Source organism: Anolis sagrei, chromosome 5 (genome assembly GCF_037176765.1).
Source record: "Anolis sagrei isolate rAnoSag1 chromosome 5, rAnoSag1.mat, whole genome shotgun sequence".
Lineage (NCBI taxonomy): Eukaryota > Metazoa > Chordata > Lepidosauria > Squamata > Dactyloidae > Anolis > Anolis sagrei.
The window spans coordinates 196,360,144-196,387,246 of record NC_090025.1 but is presented as its reverse complement, the minus strand read 5'-3'; the positions used below and the strand labels follow the sequence as shown (position 1 = coordinate 196,387,246).

The window sequence follows — 27,103 nt, the reverse complement described above, 5'->3', positions numbered from 1 at the left end:
TCTGGGAACAGTGTGAAAAGAGGCCGGGGGGGGGGGGGGGGGAGGCAAAACAAGCCGGAAAAGGGCTTTGGGCCAAGGCTTGTTTTCGGGGTCTCGGCTCTGGGTTTTGGCACACGGCCTGATCGCTGGGCTGGGGAGCGGGCAAAGCAGAATATGGCCTTCCTCTAAAATAGGCATGGGCCAACTTGGGCCCTCCCTCCAGGTGTTTTGGACTCCGACTCCCATTTATTTATTTATTTATTTATTTATCATGTTAGGAGAAAACCAAACAGTTGTATTGCATTTTTTAACAAACAAACAAAACACAAAGTTTGCAAGCCTGGTAGTTGATTAAATGTCCTTTGACCAGTATCTGGCCACTGGTGTAGCCGCAAGAAGGTCCTCCATTGTGCATGTGGTGGGGCTCAGGGTGCATTGCAACAGGTGGTCCGTGGTTTGCTCTTCTCCTCACTCGTATGTCGTGGATTCCACGTTGTGGCCCCATTTCTTGAGGTTGGCTCTGCATCTCGTGGTGCCAGAGCGCAATCTGTTCAGCGCTTTCCAAGTCGCCCAGTCTTCTGTGTGCCCAGGAGGGAGTCTCTCATTTGGTATCAGCCATTGATTGAGATGCTGGGTTTGAGCCTGCCACTTTTGGACTCTCGCTTGCTGAGGTGTTCCAGCGAGTGTCTCTGCAGATCTTAGAAAACTATTTCTAGATTTAAGTCATTGACGTGCTGGCTGATACCCAAACAGGGGATGAGCTGGAGATGTCTCTGCCTTGGTCCTTTCACTATTGGCTGCTACTTCCCAGCGGATGTCAGGTGGTACAATTTCTAAGCAGTGTAATTTCTCCAGTGGTGTAGGACTCAGGCACCCCGTGATAATGCGACACATCTCATTAAGAGCCACATCCACTGTTTTAGCATGGTAAGATGTGTTCCACACTGGGCATGCATACTTAGCAGCAGAGTAGCATAGCGCAAGGGCAGATGTCTTCACTGTGTCTGGTTGTGATCCCCAGGTTGTGCCAGTCAGCTTTCATATGATATTGTTTATAGCGCCCACTTTTTGCTTGATAACTCCCATAATTCCTTTCTTTCTTTTGCTTTCTCCTGGAAAGTGGGCAAAGGAGAACTGCGGAACTCCCTGCTGTGGATCAGATCAGCTTAAAGGCAGGGAGTTCTGGATTGTTCATCCTTATTGGTGCTTTGAATGTGATTTTCCTGCTTCTTGGCAGAATAAGGTTGGACTGGATGGCCCACAAGTTCTCTAGGATTCTATGATTCTAAGGAAAAGGGAGCAGGTTACCTTTCTGCTAACCTGGAAACTAGGACTTAGTGAAATGGGTTCAAATGACAGGAAAGGAAGATGAGGAAGAACTTTCTGACTGTCCAAGCTGTTCAACAGTGGAACTCTCTGCCTTAGTGTGTGGTGGAAGTTCCTTCTTTGGAGGCTTTTAAACAGAGGCTGGATGACCACCTATCAGAGGTACTTTGTGCTTTTCCTGCATGACAGGGGGTTGGACTAGATGGCCCAAGTGGTCTCTTCCAACTCTATATGTGGTTATATTGGTTTACATAGCATATCCACCCTCTTCGTTTCAATAAGGTCTGCTATTATCTTGTCTGAGTGTTGTATTAAATGGGATGGATAGTTGGATGGCTCATGGGGCACCTTTTTGCTTCTTCGCTGCCTCAGTCGGAAACATGCCTTGGGCTGCACCAAATGTCCCTTCCAAGATTTCCTCTTGCTCCACCTCTTTTGAGGAATCCAGGAACAGCGCACAGACTTCTTGGCAGCTAATAGAGGCGAGGGGAGGCCTGGAGTGCTAATTGACCAATTACCTGGGAAAGAGGCTTCGGCCACAGGTCATGAGACCAGAGCTGATTTTTGCCCAAAACGCACTGTTGCGCAACATGCCCAAGACATCAAACCGGATTTTCCATCTTTTGCTAGGAATGCGATCCAACCGCATCTACACTGTAGAATTAACACAGTTTGGAACCACAGTTATGGATCTCTGGGCCTTGAGGCGAATGCTGGGAGTTGTAGTTCCCCAAAGGGACAACCATATAGAGCTCAGTCTCAGCCTGCTTCTCTCAAAACCTCTGTCCCCATGCCAGGAATGCCCCTTTTCCAGTTGCCGCCTGCTGTGCCACTCCTAAGCCTTTCGGCACAACTAATGAGCCTCCAGGCTGTGGCATGGGCCCCTCTGTGCTAATTGGGGGCTTGTTGTCTGCAATGCTCCCCATAAGGTCAATGGGGGGGGGCAGCATGACGCTATCCATGCCCCTTGCCCCACGCAGCTGCTCGCTTGCTTGCTTTACAGGGGGCCCTGGCAAGGGAGGGAGGTCAACCCCACAGGGGGGCATTCCTTCTGGAGAGGGGCAGATGCGGGGCACTAGGCGTCCAGCCAACCGGTCATCCCTTGAGCCCCTGATGGGCAGCCTTGTGCCAATGCCATCTCTCCGCTTGGCTGCCCCCAAGTTTGCAAGAACTTTCGATGGTCAGAGCTGGTGGGCTTTGGAGTCGTCTTCCTTCTCTGGAAGCTTTTAAGCAGAGGCTGGGTGGCCATCTGTTAGGAGGGCTTGGGTGGTGCCCTCCACCCTGGCTGAAAGGGGTTGGACTGGATGGCCTTTGGGGGTCTCTTCCAGCTCTAATCTATATAAATAAAAATGTAATGTTTGTTTGTGGGGTTAACAGAACTCAAAAACCAAATTTGGACACAAAATTGGACACAAAATTGGACACAAATTTGGACAGAAAATTGGACACAAATTTGGACACAAAATTGACACCAAATTTGGACACAAGACGCCTATCAGGCCAATGAGTGATCACTCATAAAAACACTGAAAAACACAACAGAAGGGACTTAAAAAGCCAAAAAAAAGCTAAAAGACGCTATAGCGCATTTGCAAAATCATATATATATGAGCAAACACACATATATACACATAGGTATAGGTTAAAGGTTAGGAAAGGTCGTGTCCGACTCTGGGAGTTGGTGCTCATTTCCATATGTGTATATGCACATATACACAAATATAAACACACACCTATACACACACAAAACACACATACACAGACTGGGCTGTAGTAATGCGTGGCAGGGGACGGCTAGTGGAATATAAATTACTTTTTAGTCCAATGAAGTCTCCTTCTCTGGAGGTTTTTGAGCAGAGGTTGGATGGCCATCTGTTAGGAGGTCTTGAATGGTTCCTTCCAACTCTAGTGTAATATAGATGAGTTGTTATAGATGACTGCCCTTCCAGCTTGTCGGAAAAGGGTTGGACTAGATGGCCTTTGGAGATCTCTTCTAACACTAATTATTGATTACTTAGTAATCTAGTGGAGTCTCCTTCTCTGGAGGCTTTCAAGCTAAGGCTGGTTGGCCACCTGTTAGGAGGGCTTGGATGGCACCTTCCATCCTTGCAGAATTGGGTTGGACTAGATGGTCTTTGGGGTCCCTTCCAACTAATTGTATATAGATTACTTTTTAGTCCAGTGGAGTCTCCTTCTCTGGAAGCTTTCAAGCAAAGGTTGGGTTGCCATCTGTTGAGAGGGCTTGGATTGTGTCTTCATAGAATGGAGTTGGACTAGATGGCTTTTAGGGATCCCTTCCAACTCTATTGACATATAGTTGACTTAGTAATCTGGTGGAGTCTTCTTCTCTGGAGGCTTTCAAGCAAAGCCTGGATAGCAATCTGTTGAAAGGGCTTGGATTGTGTATTCCATCCTTGTACAATACGTTTGGATTAGATAGTCCAAACTGTCAGGAAGTGATCTGTAGGGAGGGCTTGTATTGTGTCTTCCATCCTCACAAAATAGGGTTGGACTAGATGGTCTTTGAGGTCCCTTTGAGCTAATGGAATATTACTTTTTAGTCCAGTGGAGTCTCCTTTTCTGGAGGCTTTTAAGCAAAGGATGGATGACCATCTGTCAGGAGGGCTTGGATGGTGCCTTCCATCCTTGCAGAATAGGCTTGGACTAGATGGCTTTTGGATGTCTCTTCCAACTCTAATGGAATATAGATGACTTGGTAATCTGGTGGTATCTCCTTCCCTGGGGGTTTTCAAGCAAAGGTTGAATGACCATCTGTCAGGAGGGCTTGGATGGTCCCTTCCATCTTTGCAGAATAGGTTTGGACTAGATGGCTTTTGAGTATCCCTTCCAACTGTAATGGAATGTAGATGATTTTGGTAATCTGGCGGAATTACCTTTTGTGGAGGTGAGACAGATTACTTTTTAGTCCAGTTGAGTCCCCTTCTCTGGATGTTTTAAATCAGAGGCTGGATGACCATCTGTCAGGAGGGCTTGGATGGTGCCTTCCATCCTTGCAGAATAGGTTTGGACTAGATGGCTTTTGGGTATCCCTTCCAACTCTAATGGAACGTAAATGACTTGGTAATCTGCCTCCCATCCTTGCAGAATGGGCTTAAGCTAGATAGACTTTGAGGTCCATTCCAACCAATAGATAACTTTCTGGTCCAGTGGAGTCTCCTTCTCTGGAGGCTTTCAAGCAAAGTCTGGATGGCCATCTGTTAGGAGAGCCTTGATTGTGTCCTCTTGCATGGCGGAAGAGGGCTGAACTGGATGGCCTTTGAGTATATAGAATGGAATATCGATTACTTGGTAACATAGTGGAATCTCCTTCTCTAGAGGCTTTCAAGCAAAGGCTGGATGGCCATCTGCCGGGAGGGCTTGGATTGTGTCTTCTTGCATGGTGGAAGGGGGTAGAACTGGATGGCTTTTGAGTATATAGAATGGAATATCGATTCCTTGGTAACATAGTGGAATCTCCTTCTCTGGAGGCTTTCAAGCAAAGGCTGGATGGCCGTCTGTCGGGAGGGCTTGGGTTATGTCTTCTTGCATGATGGAAGGGGGTTGAACTGGATGGCTTTTGAGTATATAGAATGGAATATCGATTACTTGGTAACATGGTGGAATCTCCTTCTCTGGAGGCTTTCAAGCAAAGGCTGGATGGCCGTCTGTCGGGAGAGCTTGGGTTGTATCTTCCATTCTTGCAGAAGGAGGTTGGACTAGATCGCCTTTGGGGTCCCTAACAAATAATGGAATATAGATTATATTTTAGTGCATTAGAATCTCCTTCTCTGGAGGTGCTTAAGCAGAGACTGGATGGCCATCTGTCATGAGGGCTTGGATTGTGTCTCTCATCCTCACAGAATGGGTTTGGACTAGATAGCCTTTGGAGTACCTATCAGCTACTGGAATATAGATTACATTTTAGTCCATTGGAGTCTATTTCTCTGGAGGTTTTGATCTGGTTGTGTCTTCCTGTCTGGCAGGAGGGGGTTGGACTGGATGACCCTTGGGGATCCCTTCCAACTCTAGCATTGTGGGTGGAAGACAGAGCCACCAAAGGCATCCCCTTCCATTTTGGATGGGAGCCACAGAGCTCCCTTTTTCCTCCTCCTAATTAATTAGCACAAAGCCCCCAGACACAACATGCTAATTGCATTTGCATAACGAACCCTGCCCCATTTCTTTGGTTTTCTGCATAATCATTTACTTGAGCACAGTGCTGCTAGTGATCAAATGGGCACAGCTTGACCACCATCGAATCATGCGTTGGAAGAGACCCCAAGAGGTCATCTAGTTCAACCCCATTGTGCCAGGCAGGAGTGCAAGCATTCCTGAAAGATGACCATCTAGCCTCCGTTGAAAGGACTCCAAAGAAGGAGGCTCTATCAAACTCTAAGGCACTTTGTAGTCCATTTGGGAAACCCAAAGGCCACCTAGACCAGCATTTCTCAACCTGGGGGACCCTGTGGGGTTCGCGAGGGGGTGTCAGAGGGGTCGCCAAAGACCTTCAGGAAACATGGTATTTTCTGTATTGTCGAAGGCTTTCATGGCTGGAATCACTCAGTTCTTGTGGGTTTTTTCGGACCTCACCTCTGGGGAAGCTTGCCATAGATGCAGGCGAAACGTCAGGAGAAATGCTTCTAGAACATGGCCATATAGCCCGAAAAAACTCACAAGAACTGGATGGTATTTTCTATTGGTCATGGGAGTTCATTGTGGGAAGTTTGACCCAATTCTATTGTTGTTGGGGTTCAGAATGCTCTTTGATTGTAGGTGAACTATACATTCCAGTAACTACAATTCCCAAATGTCAAGGTCTATTTCCCCAAACTCCACCAGTGTTTACATTTGGCCATATTGAGTATTCGTGCCAAGTTTGGTCCAGAGCCATCATTGTTTGAGTCCACAGTGCTCTTTGGATGTAGGTGAACTACAACTCCCAAACTCAAGGTCAATGCCCAACAAACCCATCCAGTATTTTCTGTTGGTCATGGGAGTTTAGTGTGCCAAGTCTGGTTTGATTCCATCACTGGTGGAGTTCAGAATGCTTTTTGATTGTAGGTGAACCCCAGCAACTACAACTCCCAAGTGTCAAGGTCTATGTTCTCCAAACTCCACCAGTGTTTACATTTGGCCATATTGAGTATTTGTGCCAAGTTTGGTCCAGAGCCATCATTGTTTGAGTCCACAGTGCTCTTTGGATGTAGGTGAACTACAACTCCCAAACTCAAGGTCAATGCCCAACAAACCCATCCAGTATTTTCTGTTGGTCATGGGAGTTTAGTGTGCCAAGTCTGGTTTGATTCCATCACTGGTGGAGTTCAGAATGCTTTTTGATTGTAGGTGAACCCCAGCAACTACAACTCCCAAGTGTCAAGGTCTGTGTTCTCCAAACTCCACCAGTGTTCACATTTGGGCATATTGAGTATTTGTGCCAAGTTTGGTCCAGAGCCATCATTGTTTGAGTCCACAGTGCTCTTTGGATGTAGGTGAACTACAACTCCCAAACTCAAGGTCAATGCCCAACAAACCCATCCAGTATTTTCTGTTGGTCATGGGAGTTTAGTGTGCCAAGTCTGGTTTGATTCCATCACTGGTGGAGTTCAGAATGCTTTTTGATTGTAGGTGAACCCCAGCAACTACAACTCCCAAGTGTCAAGGTCTGTGTTCTCCAAACTCCACCAGTGTTCACATTTGGGCATATTGAGTATTTGTGCCAAGTTTGGTCCAGAGCCATCATTGTTTGAGTTCACAGTGCTCTTTGGATGTAGGTGAACTACAACTCCCAAACTCAAGGTCAATGCCCAACAAACCCATCCAGTATTTTCTGTTGGTCATGGGAGTTTAGTGCGCCAAGTCTGGTTTGATTCCATCACTGGTGGAGTTCAGAATGCTTTTTGATTGTAGGTGAACCCCAGCAACTACAACTCCCAAGTGTCAAGGTCTATGTTCTCCAAACTCCACCAGTGTTCACATTTGGGCATATTGAGTATTCGTGCCAGGTTTGGTCCAGATCCATCATTGTTTGAGTTCACAGTGCTCTCTGGAGTTAGGTGAACTACAACTCCCAAACTCAAGGTCAATACCCAACAATGCCTTCCAGTATTTTCTGTTGGTCATGGAAGTTCGGTGTGCCAAGTTTGGCTCGATTCCATCACTGGTGGAGTTCAGAATGCTCTTTGATTGTAGGTGAACTATAAATCCCAGCAACTACAACTCCCAAGTGTCAAGGTCTATTTTCTCCAAACTCCACCAGTGTTCACATTTGAGTATTTGTGCCAAGTTTGGTCCAGATCCATCATATTCCGCCTTTTCTTCCGTATCCTTTTCCTCCCAACCCACAGAGCCAGAACCGCTGCCTCTGCCCTACGCCTTCCCTGCGGAGCGGTATGCAGACCCGCCTGGAGAGCATCTCCTGGAGCTGGACTCTCCTCCGCTGCACTTTGAGCCGATGGCCCTGACCGACATCCGCCACTATCAACGCGAAGCCAGCGAGTCGGACTTCCCGCCCTTTGGGTCAGCCCTGCGGCCCGATCCGGCCGGCCCAGAAGAGCGTATCCGGAGGCTGGAGGAGCTGGTGGACGGGCTGGGGACCATGCTGGACATGGTCAAGGAGCAGGTGAGGCCTTCCAGAGACAGGTTGCACCCACTCAGCCAAACCTAGAATCGGAATGGGGGGAATCTATTGGTGAAATGACCCTGGAGATCATCTAGTCTGACCTTAGGTGTCTATATCTTTGTGTACTGTATGTACGCATTGGATTTTTGCCATTAGTATGTTGTAAACCACCTTGAGCCTCCCCAGGGGTGAGAAAGGCTGGAAATAAATATAGCGAATCAATCAATCAATCAATCAATTAATCCAATGACCAATGGGAAAAACCAAGGCACAAAAGAACAAAGGGGTGGTGATTTGTATGTATGTGTATGTATATGTGTATATATGTAATGGGGTGGTGAATGTATATATGTATGTGTGTGTGTATATATATATGTATATGTATATGTATGTATATGTGTATATGCGCATATGTAGATGTGTATGTATATATGTGTGTGAATATGTGTATGTATATGTGTATACATTTATGTATATATGTGTATGTATATATGTGTGTGAATATGTGTCTGTATATGTGTATGTGTATATATGTGCATGTATATATGTATGTGTGTATGCATGAATATGTATATGTATATGTATGTATGCCTGACTATATGCATTTATGTGTGTATGTGTATATATGTGTGTGAATATGTGTATGTATATGTGTTTATGTTTATGTATATATGTGTATTTATATATGTATGTGTTTATATATGTATATGTGTATATGTGTGCATATGTAAATGTGTATGTATATATGTGTGCGAATATGTGTATGTATATGCGTATATGTTTATGTATATATATGAGCATGTATATATGTATGTGTGTATGCCTATATGCATTTATGTGTGTATGTGTATATATGTATGTGAATATGTGTATGTATATGTGTATATGTTTATGTATATATGTGTATATAAGTGCATATGTAGATGCGTATGTATATATATGTGTGAATATGTGAATGTATATGTATATATGTTATGTATATATGTGTATGTGTATGTGTATATGTGTATGTATATATGTATGCGTATATATGCATGCATGTGTGTATGTGTATATATGTGTATGTTTATGTAGATGTGTGTATGCATATATGTATGTATATATATGTATGTGTGTATACACATATGTGTATGTGTATGGAACAATATAAAATGAAAGATCAACTTAAAATGGTTGTGGCACAAATGCAGTTTGGCCTTCTTGAACTGCCCTGGCTCAATGCTATGAAATCCTGGGAGTTATAGTTTGTGAAGCATCAGTAGAGAAGGCTACAGAATTTGTCAAATAACAACTCCCAGGATTCCATAGTAATAAGCCATGGCAGCTAAGTGAAAGAACCCCTGTGTCTCTTCATCTCCGCAGAATTCAGACCTGCTGGTCCGTGTAAAGTCCCTGGAGGAGTGCGAGTGCCGGCCCTTGTCATGCGTGTGGGAAGGACGGCGTTATGAAGATGGGGCTTCCTGGGAGAAGGATGCGTGCGCCACTTGTGCCTGCATCCGAGGCAAGACGGAGTGTACCTTGCGCCATGACCGACCACATTGCCTGGGTGAGCATTAGGGGTGTGCAATTTTTTCGTTAGTCTTCACAAGTCAGATCAAATTCGTTAAGTTGGTACTTAGGAGGCATTATCCAGAAGGTAAGAGCTTCTACACCAGCATTCCTACTGCCTGCCTTCTGGACTTCTTGAGGCTAAACATTTCCAGCTCTTGAAGCCGCTCCTCATAGGACTTGTTCTCCAGACCCTTGATCCTTTGAATCACCCTCCTCTGGACACTTTCCAGCTTGTCAAGGTCTCCCTTCAATTGCGGTGCCCATAACTAGACACACTGTGATTCCAGGTGTGGTCTGACCAAGGCAGAATAGAGGTAGAGCATGACCTCCCCGGATCTAGATCAGGCATCTGCCCTGAGTCCCTTTGGGGAGATAGAGCGGAATATAAATTAAGTTTTATTATATCCTCAAACTGCGGCCCTCCAGCTGTTTCGGCCTCCAACTCCCAGAAACCCTAACGAGCTTGTTCAATTGTCAGGAATTCTGAGAGTTGAAGGCGCAAACAGCTGGAGGGCCGCAGTTTGAGAATACCTGATTTTATTTATTTATTTATTTATCGTGTCATCCGCAACCAGAACATTGTTTTACCTTTCTAACAGAACAAAATAAACAACCAGATTTTAAAAACCCACAAATTTTGCAAACTTGGTGGTTGATTAAATGTCCTTTGACCAGTATCTGGCCCCTTGGAGTGCCTCTGGTGTTGCCGCAAGAAGGTCCTCCCTTGTGCACGTGACAGGGCTTGGGCTGCACTGCAGCAGGTAGTCAGTGGTTTGCTCTTCTCCACACTCGCATGTCGAGGATTCCACTTTGTGGCCCCATTTCTTGAGGTTAGTTCTGCATCTTGTGGTGCCAGAGCGCAGTCTGTTCAGCGCCTTCCAAGTTGCCCAGTCTTCTGTGTGCCCAGGGGGGAGTCTTTCATTTGGTATCACCCATGGATTGAGGTGCTGGGTTTGAGCCTACCACTTTTGGACTCTCACTTGCTGAGGTGTTCCAGCGGTGTCTCTGTAGATCTAAGAAAACTATTTCTTAATTTAAGTCGTTGACGTGCTGGCTGATACCCAAACAGGGGATGAGCTGGAGATGTCTCTGCCTTGGTCCTTTCACTATTGGCTTCTACTTCCCGGCAGATGTCAGGTGGTGCAATACTGGCTAAGCAGTGTAATTTCTCCAGTGGTCTGGGGCGCAGACACCCCGTGATAATGCGGCATGTCTCATTCAGAGCCACATCCACTGTTTTAGTGTGGTGAGATGTGTTCCACACTGGGCATGCATACTCAGCAGCAGAGTAGCATAGTGCAAGGGCAGATGTCTTCACTGTGTCTGGTTGTGATCCCCAGGTTGCGCCAGTCAGCTTTCGTATGATATTGTTTCTAGCACCCACTTTTTGCTTGATGTTCAGGCAATGCTTCTTGTAGGTCAGAGCACGGTCCAGAGTGACTCCCAGGTATTTGGGTGTGCTGCAATGCTCCAGTGGGATTCCTTCCCAGGTGATCTTCAGAGCTCAGGATGCTTGTCTGTTCTTAAGGTGAAAGGCACATGTCTGTGTTTTAGATGGGTTGGGGATCAGCTGGTTTTCCCTGTAATAGGCAGTAAGAGCACCTAGAACTTCGGAGAGCTTCTGTTCAACCATCTCAAAGGACCCTGCTTGAGCGGTGATGGCACAATCATCAGCATAGATGAAACTCTCTATATTTTGACAGTGGCTGGTCATTTGAGTAGATGTTGAACATGGATGGAGCAAGCACGCTCCACTGAGGCAGGAGGATACCTGATCTAGACACTAGACTCCTATTGATGCAGGCCAAAATTGCACTGCCCTTTTTTGCTGCTGCATGACATTATTGGCTCATGTTTAACTTGTTGTCCACGAAAACTACAAGATCTTTTTCACACATACTGCTGTTGAGCCAGGCATCATCTCCCTGGTGTAGAAGTGCACTCATGCAACAGTGTAGTTTCATTTTTGGTGGGTGGTGAATTGGTGATCCCAGCTGAAGTTTCAGTCTGGACAGTCACTTGCATCCATTTAGATGTGCGTGAAGTTTTTTTTTTTTTGGGGGGGGGGGGGAGAAGAAATACGAGGGTTGAATGAAAAGTAATGCCTCCACCTTCGTAACTCCTCAACAGATGGCAGTACTGGTATTTGGCAGGTACTGGCTTGTTCAGTAGACTCTCCTCTACAGTTCCATTTTGGCAGGAAGCCTTAGCATTAAACGGTTGTGTTGTTAAAGTGCGAAGTACAAGGGTTGAATGAAAAGTAATGCCTCCACCTTTGTAACTCAACAGATGGCAGTACTGGTATGCGACAGATACTGGCTTGTTAGGTAGACTCTCCTCTACAGTTCCATTTTGGTGGGAAACCTTAGCTTTGAATGGTTGTGTTGTTAAAGTGTGAAGTATGGAACCCTGCGCAAACGGTGGGTCAATGCAACTTAAGCAACGTGCAGTCATTGAATCCTTGACAGCAGAAGGTGTCACCCCAAAGGAGAGTAATCAGAGAATACTGTTTGTGGTGATTGTGTTGATGTGAGTACTGTGCATCGCTGGGCGAGTAAGTTTAAAGATGTTGGTGGGAACATCTGACGCGTGACAAACAAAGAGTTGGACGTCCTGTGACAGCAACCACCGAGTTTGACAAGCAAAAGGTTGACAGATTGATTCAGGATGATCGTCGTATCACTCAGAGAGAAATTTCAGGCATAATCTGCATTTCACAAGAACTTGTAGGTCACATTATTGCTTTGTTTGGCTATCGGAAGATCTCTGCACAGTGGGTACCCAGGATGCTGACTCCTGAAATGAAAGCGCACAGACTTGAAACTTCAGAGACTGGATCTCACCACCGTACGACATCCTCCGTACAGTCCAGATTTAGCACCATCTGACTTCCATGTGTTCCTGATAATGAAAGAAGACCTGCGGGGACATCATGATGCTTCTGATGAAGACGTTGAGAGAACTGTGAGAGGCCAGTAGCGGAAACAGAGTATCGACTTCTTCCGTGACGGCTTCAGAAAACTTGTTCATCGTTGGCAGAAATGTATCCAAATTGTCTGGTGATTATGTGGAAAATGGAATAGTGGGTGTTAAAGAGCACATTCTAAGGATTATTTCTCCATTTGATTTATTAAAATATTTCCACCCAAATCCAAGTAACGAAGGTGGAGGCATTACTTTTCATTCAACCCTTGTATTTCTCCTTCCAGCCTCTGATCCCCATAATGTGCCATCCTTTCCACCCTCACTGGGGTTTGGCAGGTAGAAATCCAACAGGTGACCTCTGGCATTGATTTCTTCCCCCTCGATTTGTAGGTTGCGTGGATGGGAGAAAGGAAGGGGAGAGCTGGAGGATGGAGGCGTGCCAGACTTGCTGGTGTAAGGTAGGAAGGGCAATCACAAGTCCCATTGATAATCTCAGTGTGCATCTAGATCAGTGTTTCCTAATGCTTCCTAATGCTGTGACCCCTAATGCCGTGACCCCTTAATACAGTCCCTCATGTTGTGGTGACCCCCCCCCCCCCCCACACACACACACACACAACATACATCCTGCATCCGATATGCAGGATGTATTTCCATTCATTGGACCAAATTTGGCACAAATACCCAATACACCCAATTGTGAATACTGGTGGAGTTGGGGGTGGGGGGGGGGGTTGATTTTGTCATTTGGGAGTTGTAGTTGCTGGGATTTATAGTTCACCTACAATCAAAGATCATTCTGAACTCCACCAGCAATGGAATTGAACCAAACTGGGCACACAGAACTCCCATGATGAACGAAAATACTGGGAGGGTTTGGTGGGCACCTTGAGTTTGGGAGTTGTAGTTCACCTACATCCAGAGAGCACTGTGGACTCAAGCAATGTTGGATCTGGACCCAACTTGGCATTAATACTCAATATGCCCAAATGTGAACACTGATGGAATTTGGGGGAAATAGAGCTTCACATTTGGGATTTGTAGTTGCTAGGATTTATAGTTCACCTACAATCACAGATAGACTTCTGACAATGTGTGTCTGTGATGAGTCCAGACTTTCCTTTCTGTGTCCCTTCTAGGCTGGTACGGTTCAATGCCAGGCCACCAAATGCCCTGAGCTTTCATGTCGGGAGCGCTACACGCCACCGGGGGAATGCTGTCCCATTTGCCGTCCAGGTAAGAGCAGAAACACAGAATTGTAGAACCCTAGAGACCCCCAAGGGCCATCCAATCTGACCCCATTGTGCCAGGCAGGAAGGCACAATCCAAGCCCTCCAGACAGATGGCTATCCAACCTCTGCTTAAATACATCCAGCAAGGAAACTCTATCAGACTCTGAGGCAAGATACCTCAATGTTGAACACAGTGAAATTCAACAGTTACAAGCTGGGTAGATGCGGGGAATGCCATGGATGGAGCATACCTGGATTTCAGGAAGGCCTTCTTTGACAAGGTCCCCCATGACCTTCTGGCAAGGAAACTAGTCCAATGTGGGCTAGGCAAAACTATGGTGAGGTGGATCTGTAATTGGTTAAATGGGCGAACCCAGAGGGTGCTCACTAATGCTTCCTCTTCATCTTGGAAAGAAGTGACAAGTGGAGTGCCGCAGGGTTCCGTCCTGGGCCCGGTCCTGTTCAACATCTTTATTAATGACTTAGATGAAGGGCTAGAAGGCAGACGACACTAAATTGGGAGGGAGAGCCAATACTCCAGAGGACAGAAGCAGGATTCAAAACGATCTTGACAGATTAGAGAGATGAATGGTCAAAACTAACAAAATGAAGTTCAACAGGGACAAATTCAAGATACTCCACTTAGGCAGAAAAAACAAAATGCAAAGATATAGAATAGGGGACAATGCCTGGCTCGAGAGCAGGACATGTGGAAAAGATCTTGGAGTCCTCGTGGACAGGAAGTTAAACATGAGGCAGGAATGTGATGCGGCAGGGGGAAAATCCAAGCCTGCATCAATAGGAGCCTAGTGTCTAGATCTAGGGAAGTCATGCTCCTCATGCTCTACTCTGCCTTGGTCAGACTACACCTGGAATACTGTGTCCAATTCTGGGCACCACAATTCAAGAGAGATGTTGACAAGCTGGGGTGTGTCCAGAGGAGGGCGACTCAAATGATCAAGGGTCTGGAGAACAAGCCCTATGAGGAGCGGCTTAAGGAGCTGGACATGTTTAGCCTGAAGAAGTGAAGGATGAGAGGAGATATGATAGCCATGTATAAATATGTGAGAGGAAGCCACAGAGAAGAGGAGGGAGCAAGCTTCCTTTCTGCTTCCTTGGAGACTAGGACGCAATGGAACAATGGCTTCAAACTACAAGAGAGGAGATTCCATCTGAACATGAGGAAGAACTTCCTGAATGTGAGAGCCATTCAGCAGTGGAACTCTCTGCCCTGGATTGTGGTGGAGGCTCCTTTGGAAGCTTTGAAACAGAGGCTGGATGGCTATCTGTCAGGGGTGATTTGAATGCAATTTTCCTGCTTCTTGGCAGAATGGGGTGGACTGGATGGCCCACCAAGTCTCTCCCAACTCTTCTATGATTCTGTCTTGGGAGTTGTAGTTTCATGCAGCACCAGCACTCTTGGCAGAAAATAACCTCTTGTAAGGCTGCAACTCCTAGGATAGCACTGCATTGAGCCATGGCAGTTAAAGTGGGGTCAAACTGCATTAGTTCTGCAATGTAGATTATTCTGGGAAGCTTCCAGGATGCTGAGGATGTCCCTTAACCTCCGTTTTATGCAGGTTGTGAGTACGAAGGACAGAGGTACCAAGAAGGGGATGTCTTTGTGGCCAAATCGAACCCCTGCATGAATTGCTCCTGCCTGGTGAGTGGCAAACATCTCAGGAAGCATTGGAGATATACATTGGTGATCCCCATTCCCTGGATCTACATCAAATCCCCTGTATGCGCTCAGCCAGGGGATTCGAAGCAGATCCAGGGAATTGAGAGCTGAACATATGCATCCTGCAAGTCTATTTGTGTGCATTCAGATGAACTATAACACACTGTCAGATCCTGGCTCCTTTCTTTTTAAGAAAAGCAAGTTTCCTGTGCTTAAGGAGGCCAATTTCCACAGGACAGCAGGAAGAAAGCTCTTATCTCCAATCTGCAACTGATCAGAGATAAGTTTTGTGGTCAAGTACCAAGATTTTGACAGAAATAATGACCTCGATGGGAATTGGAAAACACCAGTGAACCAAATGAGCAATTTTTATGCATTATATTTGGCCAGTAGTAGCCAAAAAGTAAGAAGATGGTGCCAATTATCTTCCCAGTGATGCATAATGTTTCCAGATTTGGAGACTGTCACATATCGTAACTACTGAGACGTCCCTGTTCATCCCAGCTATTGCTGATTATAGTGTCAATTATCACACCGTTGTCACGTTGCCAGGGCTCTGCCAATATTTAGGCAGAGATGAACCAAACTCCCAGTTTGTGTTAAACAATTTAATCAAAACAGCACTTACTTTCTGGCTGTTTTAATAGTCCAAAACATAAAGATTACACTCAGCCACAGAATATAAAACAAAAACAGCAAACACTGTTGCAGGTTCAAGATAACTCCGTAGTCAAAAGGTCCAGTCCAGTGGTTAAACGCCGAGAGTTCAATAAACAAAGTCCAGGGATCAAGAGTCTACCGTAGTCAAAAGCCAGTCCAAAGATTCAAGGTTCCAAGATTCCAAAGGTTCAGGAGACAGGTCAGGACACCAAAAATCCATGAACCTGGGGGAAAACCAGCAGCATCTACCACCAAGATACAAATAGTTTTCTCCCAAAGATCAGTCCCAAGGCTAGCTCCTTATATCCACAAACACCCAGCTGCAACCCATCTCTTGCATACCTCCACCCTTAATTGCTTTCACCTATGAACTCTTACTTACAGATTACTCAACCCTTTAGAACTAAGACTTAAATTAACCCTTCCATCACCAACTGTTAGGCCTACCACCATCAACTGCAGAACATTATACATGACAACCTTCTACTAGTGAATTGCATATGTTAATTCTTCTCTGAGTGACAATTCCTCTGATCATGTTAAAAGTGCCATTTTGGTTCCAATAACTATCTCACTAAACACCTGACAGAGAAGAGCTGGTGGCCCAAAGTATGTGGGATGAACTAGGAATGGGGCGAAAGTGTTGTTTAGGTGTTACTGCTCTAGTAGGTAAGGACGAACAAATTTGACAGAGAAGGAAAGCATCTGACCCAACTTCTTCTATTTTCTCCTCCTCCAGAGGAGCCTGGTCCGATGCCACCCCATCCAGTGCCCCCCGATCCGATGCTCCAAGGCCATCCCGCAACCGGGACACTGCTGTCCTGTCTGTCCAGGTAAGTGGCACCTGGTTTATAATAAAGCCTGCTCCGTTTGCTCATTGTTTACAAATTCTTGGCTGTGTCAGAATCTCTTTATTATTAAAGTCCCAAATAATCCTTGGGAACGGGAGACGAACCCAGAGGGTGATTCTCCCCAATGCTTCCTCTTCATCTTGGAAAGAAGTGACGAGTGGAGTGCCACAAGCAGGGTTCTGTCCTGGGCCCAGTCCTGTTCAACATCTTTCTTAATGACTTAGATGAAGGGTTAGAAGGCAGGATCATCAAGTTTGCAGACAACACCAAATTGGGAGGGAGAGCCAAGACACCAGAGGACAAGAGCAGGATTCAAAACGATCTTGACAGATTGGAGAGATGATGGGCCAAAACTAACAAAATGAAGTTCAACAGGGACAAATGCAAGATACTCCACTTTGGCAGGAAAAACGAAATGCAAAGATACAGAATGGGGGACGATGAGGCCTGGCTCGAGAGAGGTACGTGTGAAAAAGATCTTGGAGTCCTCGTGGACAAACATGAGCCAGAAATGTGATGTGGCGGCAAAAAAAAGCCAACGGGATTTTGGCCTGCATCAAGAGGAGTCTAGTGTCTAGATCTACGGAAGTCATGCTCCCCATGCTCCATTCCGCTTTGGTTAGACCACACCTGGAATATTGCGTCCAATTCTGGGCACCACAATTCAAGAGAGATATTGACTCTAAGCTGGAATGTGTCCAGAGGAGGGCGACTAAAATGATCAAGGGTCTGGAGAACATAGAATCATAGAATCATAAAATCAAAGAGTTGGAAGAGACCTCCTGGGCCATCCAGTCCAACCCCATTCAGCCAAGAAGCAGGAATATTGCATTCAAATCACCCCTGACAGATGGCCACCCAGCCTCTGCTTAAAAGCTTCCAAAGAAGGAGCCTCCACCACACTCCGGGGCAGAGAGTTCCACTGCTGAACGGCTCTCACAGTCAGGAAGTTCTTCCTCATGTTCAGATGGAATCTCCTCTCTTGTAGTTTGAAGCCATTGTTCCACGTCCTAGTCTCCAAGGAAGCAGAAAACAAGCTTGCTCCCTCCTCCTCCCTGTGGCTTCCTCTCACATATTTATACATGGCTATCATGTCTCCTCTCAGCCTTCTCTTCTTCAGGCTAAACATGCCCAGCTCCTTAAGCCGCTCCTCATAGGGCTTGTTCTCCAGACCCTTGATCATTTGAGTCACCTTCCTCTGGACACATTCCAGCTTGTCCTATGAGGAGCGGCTTAAGGAGCTGGGCATGTTTAGCCTGAAGAAGAGAAGGCTGAGAGGAGATATGATAGCCATGTATAAATATGTGAGAGGAAGCCACAGGGAGGAGGGAGCAAGCTTGTTTTCTGCTTCCCTGGAGACTAGGACGCATGGGAACAATGGCTTCAAACTACAAGAGAGGAGATTCCATCTGAACATGAGGAAGAACTTCCTGACTGTGAGAGCCGTTCAGCAGTGGAACTCTCTGCCCTGGAGTGTGGTGGAGGCTCCTTCTTTGGAAGCTTTTAAACAGAGGCTGGATGGCCATCTGTCAGGGGTGATTTGAATGCAATATTCCTGCTTCTTGGCAGAATGGGGTTGGACTGGATGACCCATGAGGTCTCTTCCAACTCTTCTATGATTCGATCCCGGGAGTTGTAGTTTCATGCAGCACCAGCACTCTTGGCTGAAAATGCTTAATCTTCAAACTCTTTGATTCTAGGATTCTATGAAAGTTACTGCAATGCTAGAATTTGGGAAAAAATCATTGAAGGGCAGAGTTCTTATTATATTAACTGTTTTTAATACTTTTGTATGTTTTTAACAATTCTGTGTGCTATTCTACATTAATATTTACCTGTTTGGGGTTTTAAGTTGTATCGTTTGTAATGTCATGAGCCATGAGAGGAAAGTGCGGCATTGTTGTTGTTGTTTGGAAGGATCAGGCATCTGCATTTTGGACCTCCCATCTCTATTCCTCTATTCAGTTCTGCATATGAGAATTTTAACTAATTGCACATGTATTCCCTCTTCTCTGGGGAATCCTGGGAATTGTAGGGCATCCCAACATTTCCCAAGGCAATTAGCCTCCCTCAATGCATGAGTGAGAAGCAGAGATGCTAAATAATTCCATCCAATTACCACTGCACTAATTATAATTGATGTTTTAATGGCTCGTCTGGATCCTTCTGGGATTAATGCCGCCGTTTTGTGCCCTGGCCCCCAAAGCCCATCTGGCCCAATGATGCTTTCCATATAAGTTTTTTCAAGTTAAGTAATGAACTATGCTTTTCAGGGGGGGGGGCTGTGACATTGTTTAGATAGGAAATTTAGCCCCCCAAAATAAAACCCCTGTCTCAGTTTCTGCTTTGATAATCCCAGTTTCTCCAGTCTGTGAGCTGGATGGACGTCCTTTAGAGCTGGGGCTGGAGGTCACTTCCGCCGACGGATGCCAACGCTGTTCCTGCTCTGTGAGTTTTGGGGGTGCAAGCGGTATTTTTTTAATTGTGGGTGGGCTTTGAAATGAATACATTCCCCCAATGGGGTCTCTTCCAACCCTAGGATGCTATGACCTTGCATTGTCTATTTATTGTGAAATTCAGCTCTCTAGATAGATAAGTGGATGGATGAATAGATAGGTGGTTGTTTGTTTGGTTGGTTGGATAGATAGATAGATAGATAGATAGATAGATAGATAGATAGATCGATAGAAAGAATAGATAGGTAGATAGATAGTTAGTTAGATAGATAGATAGATAGATAGATAGATAGATAGCTGTAGACATTATAGATGATGGGTCGACAGATTTTTTTTTCATGTTAGGAGCAACTTGAGAAACTGCAAGTCGCTTCTGGTGTGAGAGAATTGGCCATCTGCAAGGATGTTGCCCAGGGGACGGGCAGATGTTTTACCATCCTGTGGGAAGCTTCTCTCGTGTCCCCGCATGAGAAGCTGGAGCTGACAGACGGGAGCTCAGCTTCCCTTATGTCCCTGCATGAGAAGCTGGAGTGGACAGATGGGAGCTCACCCTGCTCCCCAGATTTGAACCACTGAGCTTTCTGTCAGCAGTCCTCGGCACAAGGGTTTAACCCATTGCACCATTGGGGGCTCCTGGTCAATAGATGTGGGTAGATCGGTGATAGCTGGGTAGGTGGATGAATGGATTGATGGATGGTTAAGTGAATGGATATTATAGGTGGATAGATAGATAGATAGATAGAGACATTATAGATGATAAGTAGATAGATGTGGATAGACAGATGATAGCAGAGAAGGAATGTGAATGGATGGATGGATGGTTAAGTGAATGGATAAATAGATAGGCATATAAGTAGGTAGGTAGGTAGGTAGATAGGTAGATGTGGACATTATAGAGGATAGGTAGATAGATGTGGCTAGACAGATGATAACTGAGTAGGAGTGTGGATGGATGGGTGGATGGGTGGATGGATGGTTAAGTGAATGGATAAATAGATAGGCAAATAGGCAGGCAGGTAGGTAGGTAGGTAAGTAGGTAGATAGATGTGGATATTATAAATGATAGGTAGATAGATGTGGCTAGACAGATGATCGCTGAGTAGGAGGGTGAATGGATGGATGGTTAAGTGAATGGATAAATAAATAGTCAAATAAGTAGGTAGATAGGTAGATAACTGTGGACACTATAGACGATGGGTTGATAGATGTGGGTAGATAGATGATAGCTTGGTAGGTGAATGAATGGATTGATGGATGGTTAAGTGAATAGATATTATAGGTGGATGGATAGATAGATAGATAGATAGCTAGATAGAGGGATAGAGAGATAGAGAGATAGAGAGATAGACAGACAGATAGCTGTAAACATTATAGATGATAAGTAGATAGATGTGGATAGGCAGATATAGCTGAGAAGGAGGGTGAATGGATGGTTAAGTGAATGTATAAATAGATAGGCAAATAGATAGGTAGGTAGGTAAGTAGATAGATCGATAGATAGATGTGGACATTATAGATGATAGGTAGATAGACGTGGCTAGACAGATGATAGCTGAGAAGGAGGGTGAATGGATGGATGGACGGATGGATGGATGGATGGTTAAGTGAATTGATAAATAGATAGGTGGCTTGCTGGATGGATAGATAGATAGTCACAATATTCCTCTGCCAGCAGACATTTAGGTGACATGATGAGAAAGGCGGGTATAATAAGGTAAATAATAAATAATAATGATAAATAGACAGACAGATAGATAGATAGGACGACAGATAGATGAGAGCTGAATAGGTAGATACAGATGGGTGGATACATAACTAGGTGTATGGAGATGATTGCATAGATAGGAAGATAGTTAAGTGAATGAAGAAATATAGATAAGTAGGTGATTGATAGATAAGTCGATATATGATAGCTGGATAGGGAGGTAGATTGCTAGATAGATGGAGAGAGAGAGAGAGAGAGAGGCAGCGAGATGATAGCTAGCCTCAAAGATCACATGTAGGATGTTGGAAAAGTTCCCCTAGGAACTGCAGATCCCAGAATGCTGGCTGTGGGACTTTTCTAAGACTCCACAGGGTATATTTACACTACTGTATTGGTGCAGTTTGACACCACTTTAACTGATGTGGCTCAACGCTATGGAAACATGGAGACTGTTAGGAACTGTGGGAGCTGAAGTCCAAAACACCTGGAGGGAGAGCCAACGTTTGCTTAGTGTAGATGCACCCCTGGAGTACTGAACATATTGCCTTTTAATGGCTCCGCTGCATGATGTTTTGTCTGCTGAACGAAATGACTGACTCTCTCCTTTAGGAAGGGGAGCTGGTGTGCGTTCCAGCGCAGGCGTGCCCCAAGACTTGCAGCCACGGCCTGCCGCCCGCCGGCACTTCTTGCTGCCTGGACTGCTCCCGCTGCCTTTTCCGTGGGCAGGTCATCCCCAGCGGAGGAGAGGTCCCCGGCAACAGCCTTTGCCAACGCTGCCTCTGCAAGGTAGGCGCCTTGGGTGCAAGCCACGTTCTCTCAGCCTCAGGAGGCTTGTAAACACAGGCCAAATGGTCATCTGTTGGAAGGGCTTGAACTGTGTCTTCCTGCCCGGCAGAAGAGGGTTGAAGTAGATGGCCCTTGAATGCCCCTTCCCACTCTATTGGAATATAGACTGCCTTTGACCTGAGGCTGAATGGTCATCTGTCGGGAGGACTTGAATTTTGTCATTCTATGTAGAAGAAGGGAGCTGGACTAGATGGCCATTGGGATCCCTTCCAAATTTTATGATTGATTGATTGATTGACTGATTGACTGATTGATTCATTCATAATAGCTGTTGGACATCAGTTCATTCATGTGTGTGTGTGTGTCTGTATGTGTGTGTGTGTGTGTGTGTGTGTGTGTGTGTGTATATATATATATATATGAGCTGTTGTACATCTATTCATTCATACAACATACATAAGAGCTGTTGCACATCAATTTATTCATACATACATAGGAGCTGCTGGACATCTATTCATTCATGCATGCATACATAGGAGCAGTTGTCCATCTATTCATTCATAATGTATACATAGGAGCTGCTGGACATCAATTCATTCATGCATACATACATAAGAGCTGTTGGACAGCAATTCATTCATACATACATAAGAGCTGTTGCACCTCTATGCATTCATTCATTCATGCAACATACATAAGAGCTGCTGCACATCAATTCATTCATTCATACAACATACGTAAGAGTTGTTGTACATCAATTCATTCATCCATACAACATACATAAAAGCTATTGCACATGAATTCATTCATGCATGCATACATAACAGCTGTTGCACATCAATTCATTCATACAACATACATAAGAGCTGTTTCACATTAATTCATTCATGCATGCATACATAAGAGCTGTTGCACATCAATTCATTCATACAACATACATAAGAGCTGTTTCACATTAATTCATTCATGCATGCATACATAAGAGCTGTTGCACATCAATTCATTCATACAACATACATAAGAGCTGTTTCACATCAATTCATTCATGCATGCATACATAGCCGTCTGTCAGGAGGGCTTAGATGGTGTCTTTTTGCCTGGGAAAAGAAGATCCGACTTGGTGGCCCTTGGGTGCTCCTTCTGTGCTAGGATTCTATTCTTCAGCGTGTGTCATTCTGTGAGAGTTGACTGGCTAAACCTGAACCAGATGGGAAAGTTGATGTTTTCTTCTTCTCTCTTCCTTCCTTCCTTCCTTCCTTCCTTCCTTCCTTCCTTCCTTCCTTCCAGGATGGGAACGTTCTCTGCTCTCCAGTTACTTGCCCAAAGCTGGACTGCGCCATCACAGAGGAAGTGCCCGGACACTGTTGCCACCGATGCCAGGGTGAGAGTGAAGGGCCAACATGGGGCTGGCCCCTTCCAGATAGACCCCATTCCTATTTTAGGGTGCATCTACACCGTGGAACGAATGCACTTTGAATTGCCATGGCAGAAGGCTACACAATCCTGGTAGTTTTCATTTGCAATGGCCTTGAGCCTCCTCTGCCACGGAGTGCAAAGGCAGTTTGTGTTCTATTTTAGAGAAGAGGTGAAACTGAAAAACTTTCATTGCCTGAGACTGTATTTACTTACTTAAGCGATCCCTCGTAGTTCGAGGATGAGGGTCCTGCAAGTGTAAAGTCTTGGCAGTGGGTCCGTAGGTGGCAGTGGAGCCCTATTCTTGATCCGGGTGTTCTCCCGCAGTGAGGGCATCCATCCATGTGGAAGGCAATCCTGATCAGAGTTGGCTTGTGTTGCAACTCAGAGTAGGCTTCAAACCTTGTTCCCAAACACCACCACACAAGAGCTGTAGATTTTGTAGTTTATTAAGGAAGAACAAAGTCAAAACATAGAGTAAGCAATACAAAGTTCCAAAGACAAAGGTTAAATGCAAAAACACAGTTCCCAAGATCCAGGGGCAAAAACATGGAGCATAATCCTTTAAGCAATCAGACGAGAGTCCATGGTAAAACAGTGAAACACAAGACCCAGAAATCCCAAGATTTAGGAAGCCCAAAGCATGCTGCTTATAGCCAAGGTTAATCCAGAGAAGCTTTCATGGAAAAAGCCACGTTGAACTGACAATTTCTCTTTGTCAGCCAGAGGCCTAAATACCTTTTCCCATCATGAAAGCATTGCGATGACCTTTCGCCGACTTGGCTTCTTTCTTGCTAGCTAAGCGAGAACTCCTCCTGACCCTCAAATCTAAGCATTCTTGCCTGTTCATTAATTCACTATCTACAATGGTCTCTTCTTTATCAGTTTGGTCCAGCTGGACCAAATCGCTGTGGGAAGGCTGAGCAGGCAAAGACAACTCCACCTGACCGTTATCTAACTCACTGGCATTCCTTTCCCTTGAGAACTGACTTGTTGTCTCCTCTGCTGCACTGTCTGCAAGAGGCACAGAAACAGGCCCAGAAATCTGGATCCCATCATCCTCTTCTGGCTCACAAGGCTCACAGGGTTCAGTGTCAGACTCAGAATCAAACTGAGCCACAACAGCTTGACACACCTTCCTCTTGATATGTTTCTCCCTTTCGCCCTCCATTTGTGCCTCTTCAAATTCTGCAGCACTGCTGGTCACAGCTGACTTCCGGTTAGAGTGCTCAAGAACCATTGTTTCCCAGTTCTCAGTGTCTATGCCAGTTTTTGAGGTTGGCTTTGAGCCCATCTTTCAATCTCTTTTCCTGTCCACCATCATTCCGTTTTTCAGTCTTGAGTTTGGAGTAGAGTAACTGCTTTGGGAGATTGTGATCTTTGGGCATTCGGACAATGTGGCCAGTCCAGCAGAGTTGATGTTGGAGGAGCATCACTTTCAGTGCTGGTGGTATTTGCTTCTTCCAGCATGCTGACATTTGTCTGCCTGTCTTCTTCCCAAAAGATTTGCAGGATTTTTCAGAGGCAGCGCTGATGGAATCGTTTGAGGAGTTGAGTGTGATGTCTGTAGACAGTCCATGTTTCGCATGCATATAACAGGCTTGGGACATTGACACTGAAATTCCACACCTCCTGAGCTCTGCGAGTGCAGCATTTTTCGGAATGAAGCAGAGAATGTTTGAGGACTGGGACATCCGTAGGGAGACCAAGGTGCTTGTTTACAAAGCCATCATCCTCCCAACCCTGCTATACGCCTGCGAGACATGGACAGTCTATAGACGTCACATGCAACTCCGAGAATGATTCCATCAGCGTTGCCTCCGGGAAATCCCGCAAATCTCTTGGGAAGACAGGCGGACAAATGTTAGTGTGCTCAAAGAAGCAAAGACCTCCAGCACTGAAGTGATGGTCCTCTGCCATCAACTCCACTGAACTGGCCATGTTGTCCAGATGCCCGACCACCGTCTCCCAAAGCAGTTGCTCTGCTCCGAACTCAAGAATGGAAAATGGAATTTTGGAGGACAGGAAAAGAGATTTAAAGATGGGCTCAAAGCCAACCTTAAAAACTCTGGCATAGACACTGAGAACTGGGAAGCCCTGGCCCTTGAGCGCTCCAGCTGGAGGTCGGCTGTGACCAGCAGTGCTGCAGAATTTGAAGAGGCACGAATGGAGGGCGAAAGAGAGAAATGTGTCAAGAGGAAGGCGCATCAAGCCAATCCCAACCAGGACCACCTTCCACCTGGAAACCAATGCCCTCACTGTGGGAGAAGATGCGGGTCAAGAATAGGGCTCCACAGTCACCTACAGACCCACCGCCAGGATACTACACTTGGAGGACCATCATCCTCAGAGGGATCACCTAAGTAAGTAACAGGCTTGGGAGGACAATGGCTTTATAAACAAGATGCTTGGTCTTCCTATGGATGTCCTGATCTTCGAACACTCTCTGCTTCATTCAGAACCATGCTGCACTCGCAGAGCTCAAGCGATGTTGTATTTCAGTGTCAATATTGACTTTCGTGGAGAGGTGGCTGCCAAGGGAGAGGAAGTGGTCCAAATTTTCAAATGTTACACCATTAAGCTGTATTTCTGGCATTGGAGAGGGATTGGCTGGTGACTGCTGGAAGAGCACTTGGGCTTTCTCGATGTTCAATGACAGGCCGAGCTTCTCGTATGCTTCTGCGAAGGTGTTTAGAGTGGCTTGTAGGTCTTCTTCTGAATGCGCACAGACAACGTTGTCATCAGCATACTGGAGTTCTATTTCTGGCATTGGAGAGATATTGGCTGGTGACTGCTGGAAGAGCACTTGGGCTTTCTCGATGTTCAATGACAGGCTGAGCTTCTCGTATGCTTCTGCGAAGGTGTTTAGAGTGGTTTGTAGGTCTTCTTCTGAATGTGCACAGACAACATTGTCATCAGCATACTGGAGTTCTATTTCTGGCATTGGAGAGGGATTGGCTGGTGACTGCTGGAAGAGCACTTGGGCTTTCTCGATGTTCAATGACAGGTCGAGCTTCTTGTCTGCTTCTGCGAAGGTGTTTACAGTGGCTTGTAGATCTTCTTCTGAATGCGCACAGACAACGTTGTCATCAGCATACTGGAGTTCTATTTCTGGCATTGGAGAGGGATTGGCTGGTGACTGCTGGAAGAGCACTTGGGCTTTCTCGATTTTCAATGACAGGCTGAGCTTCTCGTATGCTTCTGCGAAGGTGTTTAGAGTGGCTTGTAGGTCTTCTTCTGAATGTGCACAGATGATGTTGTCATCAGCATACTGGAGTTCTATTTCTGGCATTGGAGAGGGATTGGCTGGTGACTGCTGGAAGAGCACTTGGGTTTTCTCAGTGTTAAATGACCTGAGAATATACCGAAACCCCCAGATCTGGGTTTAAACATTTTTTTATGTAATGTTTATTCAGCATTTAAAATCATACATTGTCTTGGCACCAAGTGGGTTCATTCCCTTTCACATACATTCCCCATACTCACCAAGCCCCCACAAAGAGTCGATCCATTTCTTTGTAGAAGCGATGGATGCAGGTGTAGGAGCACATCCAACAACACTCCACATCTGAAAGACCCCCCCCCCCTCTTTTATATCATTTGACAGCAATTCTAGTCTATGGTTTACGTCTTCCACATTCCTTGTTCCATAGTAATAATAAACAGTTCCTTTAGTGTTGTGCTTGAGCTAGAGCTAAAATGATCAAGGGTCTGGAGAACAAGCCCTATGAGGAGCGGCTTAAGTAGCTGGGCATGTTTAACCTGAAGAAGAGAAGGCTGAGAGGAGATATGATAGCCATGTATAAATATGTGAGGGGAAGCCACAGGGAGGAGGAGGGAGCAAGCTTGTTTGCTGCCTCCCTGGAGACTAGGACGCAATGGGACAATGGCTTCAAACTACAAGAAAGGAGATTCCATC

General features: G+C 45.6%; 1 protein-coding gene across 1 annotated transcript in view; it reads left to right on the top strand.

Annotated features, from left to right (window-relative positions):
* Window positions 1–27,103, top strand: part of KCP (kielin cysteine rich BMP regulator) — a 141,640-nt gene that overhangs the window by 16,954 nt on the left and 97,583 nt on the right. The window contains exons 4-12 of the mRNA XM_067469392.1: window positions 7,650–7,924; window positions 9,287–9,470; window positions 12,791–12,858; window positions 13,540–13,636; window positions 15,213–15,295; window positions 16,713–16,806; window positions 19,184–19,272; window positions 21,595–21,771; window positions 23,059–23,152. Coding sequence (XP_067325493.1) covers window positions 7,650–7,924; window positions 9,287–9,470; window positions 12,791–12,858; window positions 13,540–13,636; window positions 15,213–15,295; window positions 16,713–16,806; window positions 19,184–19,272; window positions 21,595–21,771; window positions 23,059–23,152 — 1,161 coding nt within the window. The remainder of the gene's footprint in view (window positions 1–7,649; window positions 7,925–9,286; window positions 9,471–12,790; window positions 12,859–13,539; window positions 13,637–15,212; window positions 15,296–16,712; window positions 16,807–19,183; window positions 19,273–21,594; window positions 21,772–23,058; window positions 23,153–27,103) is intronic.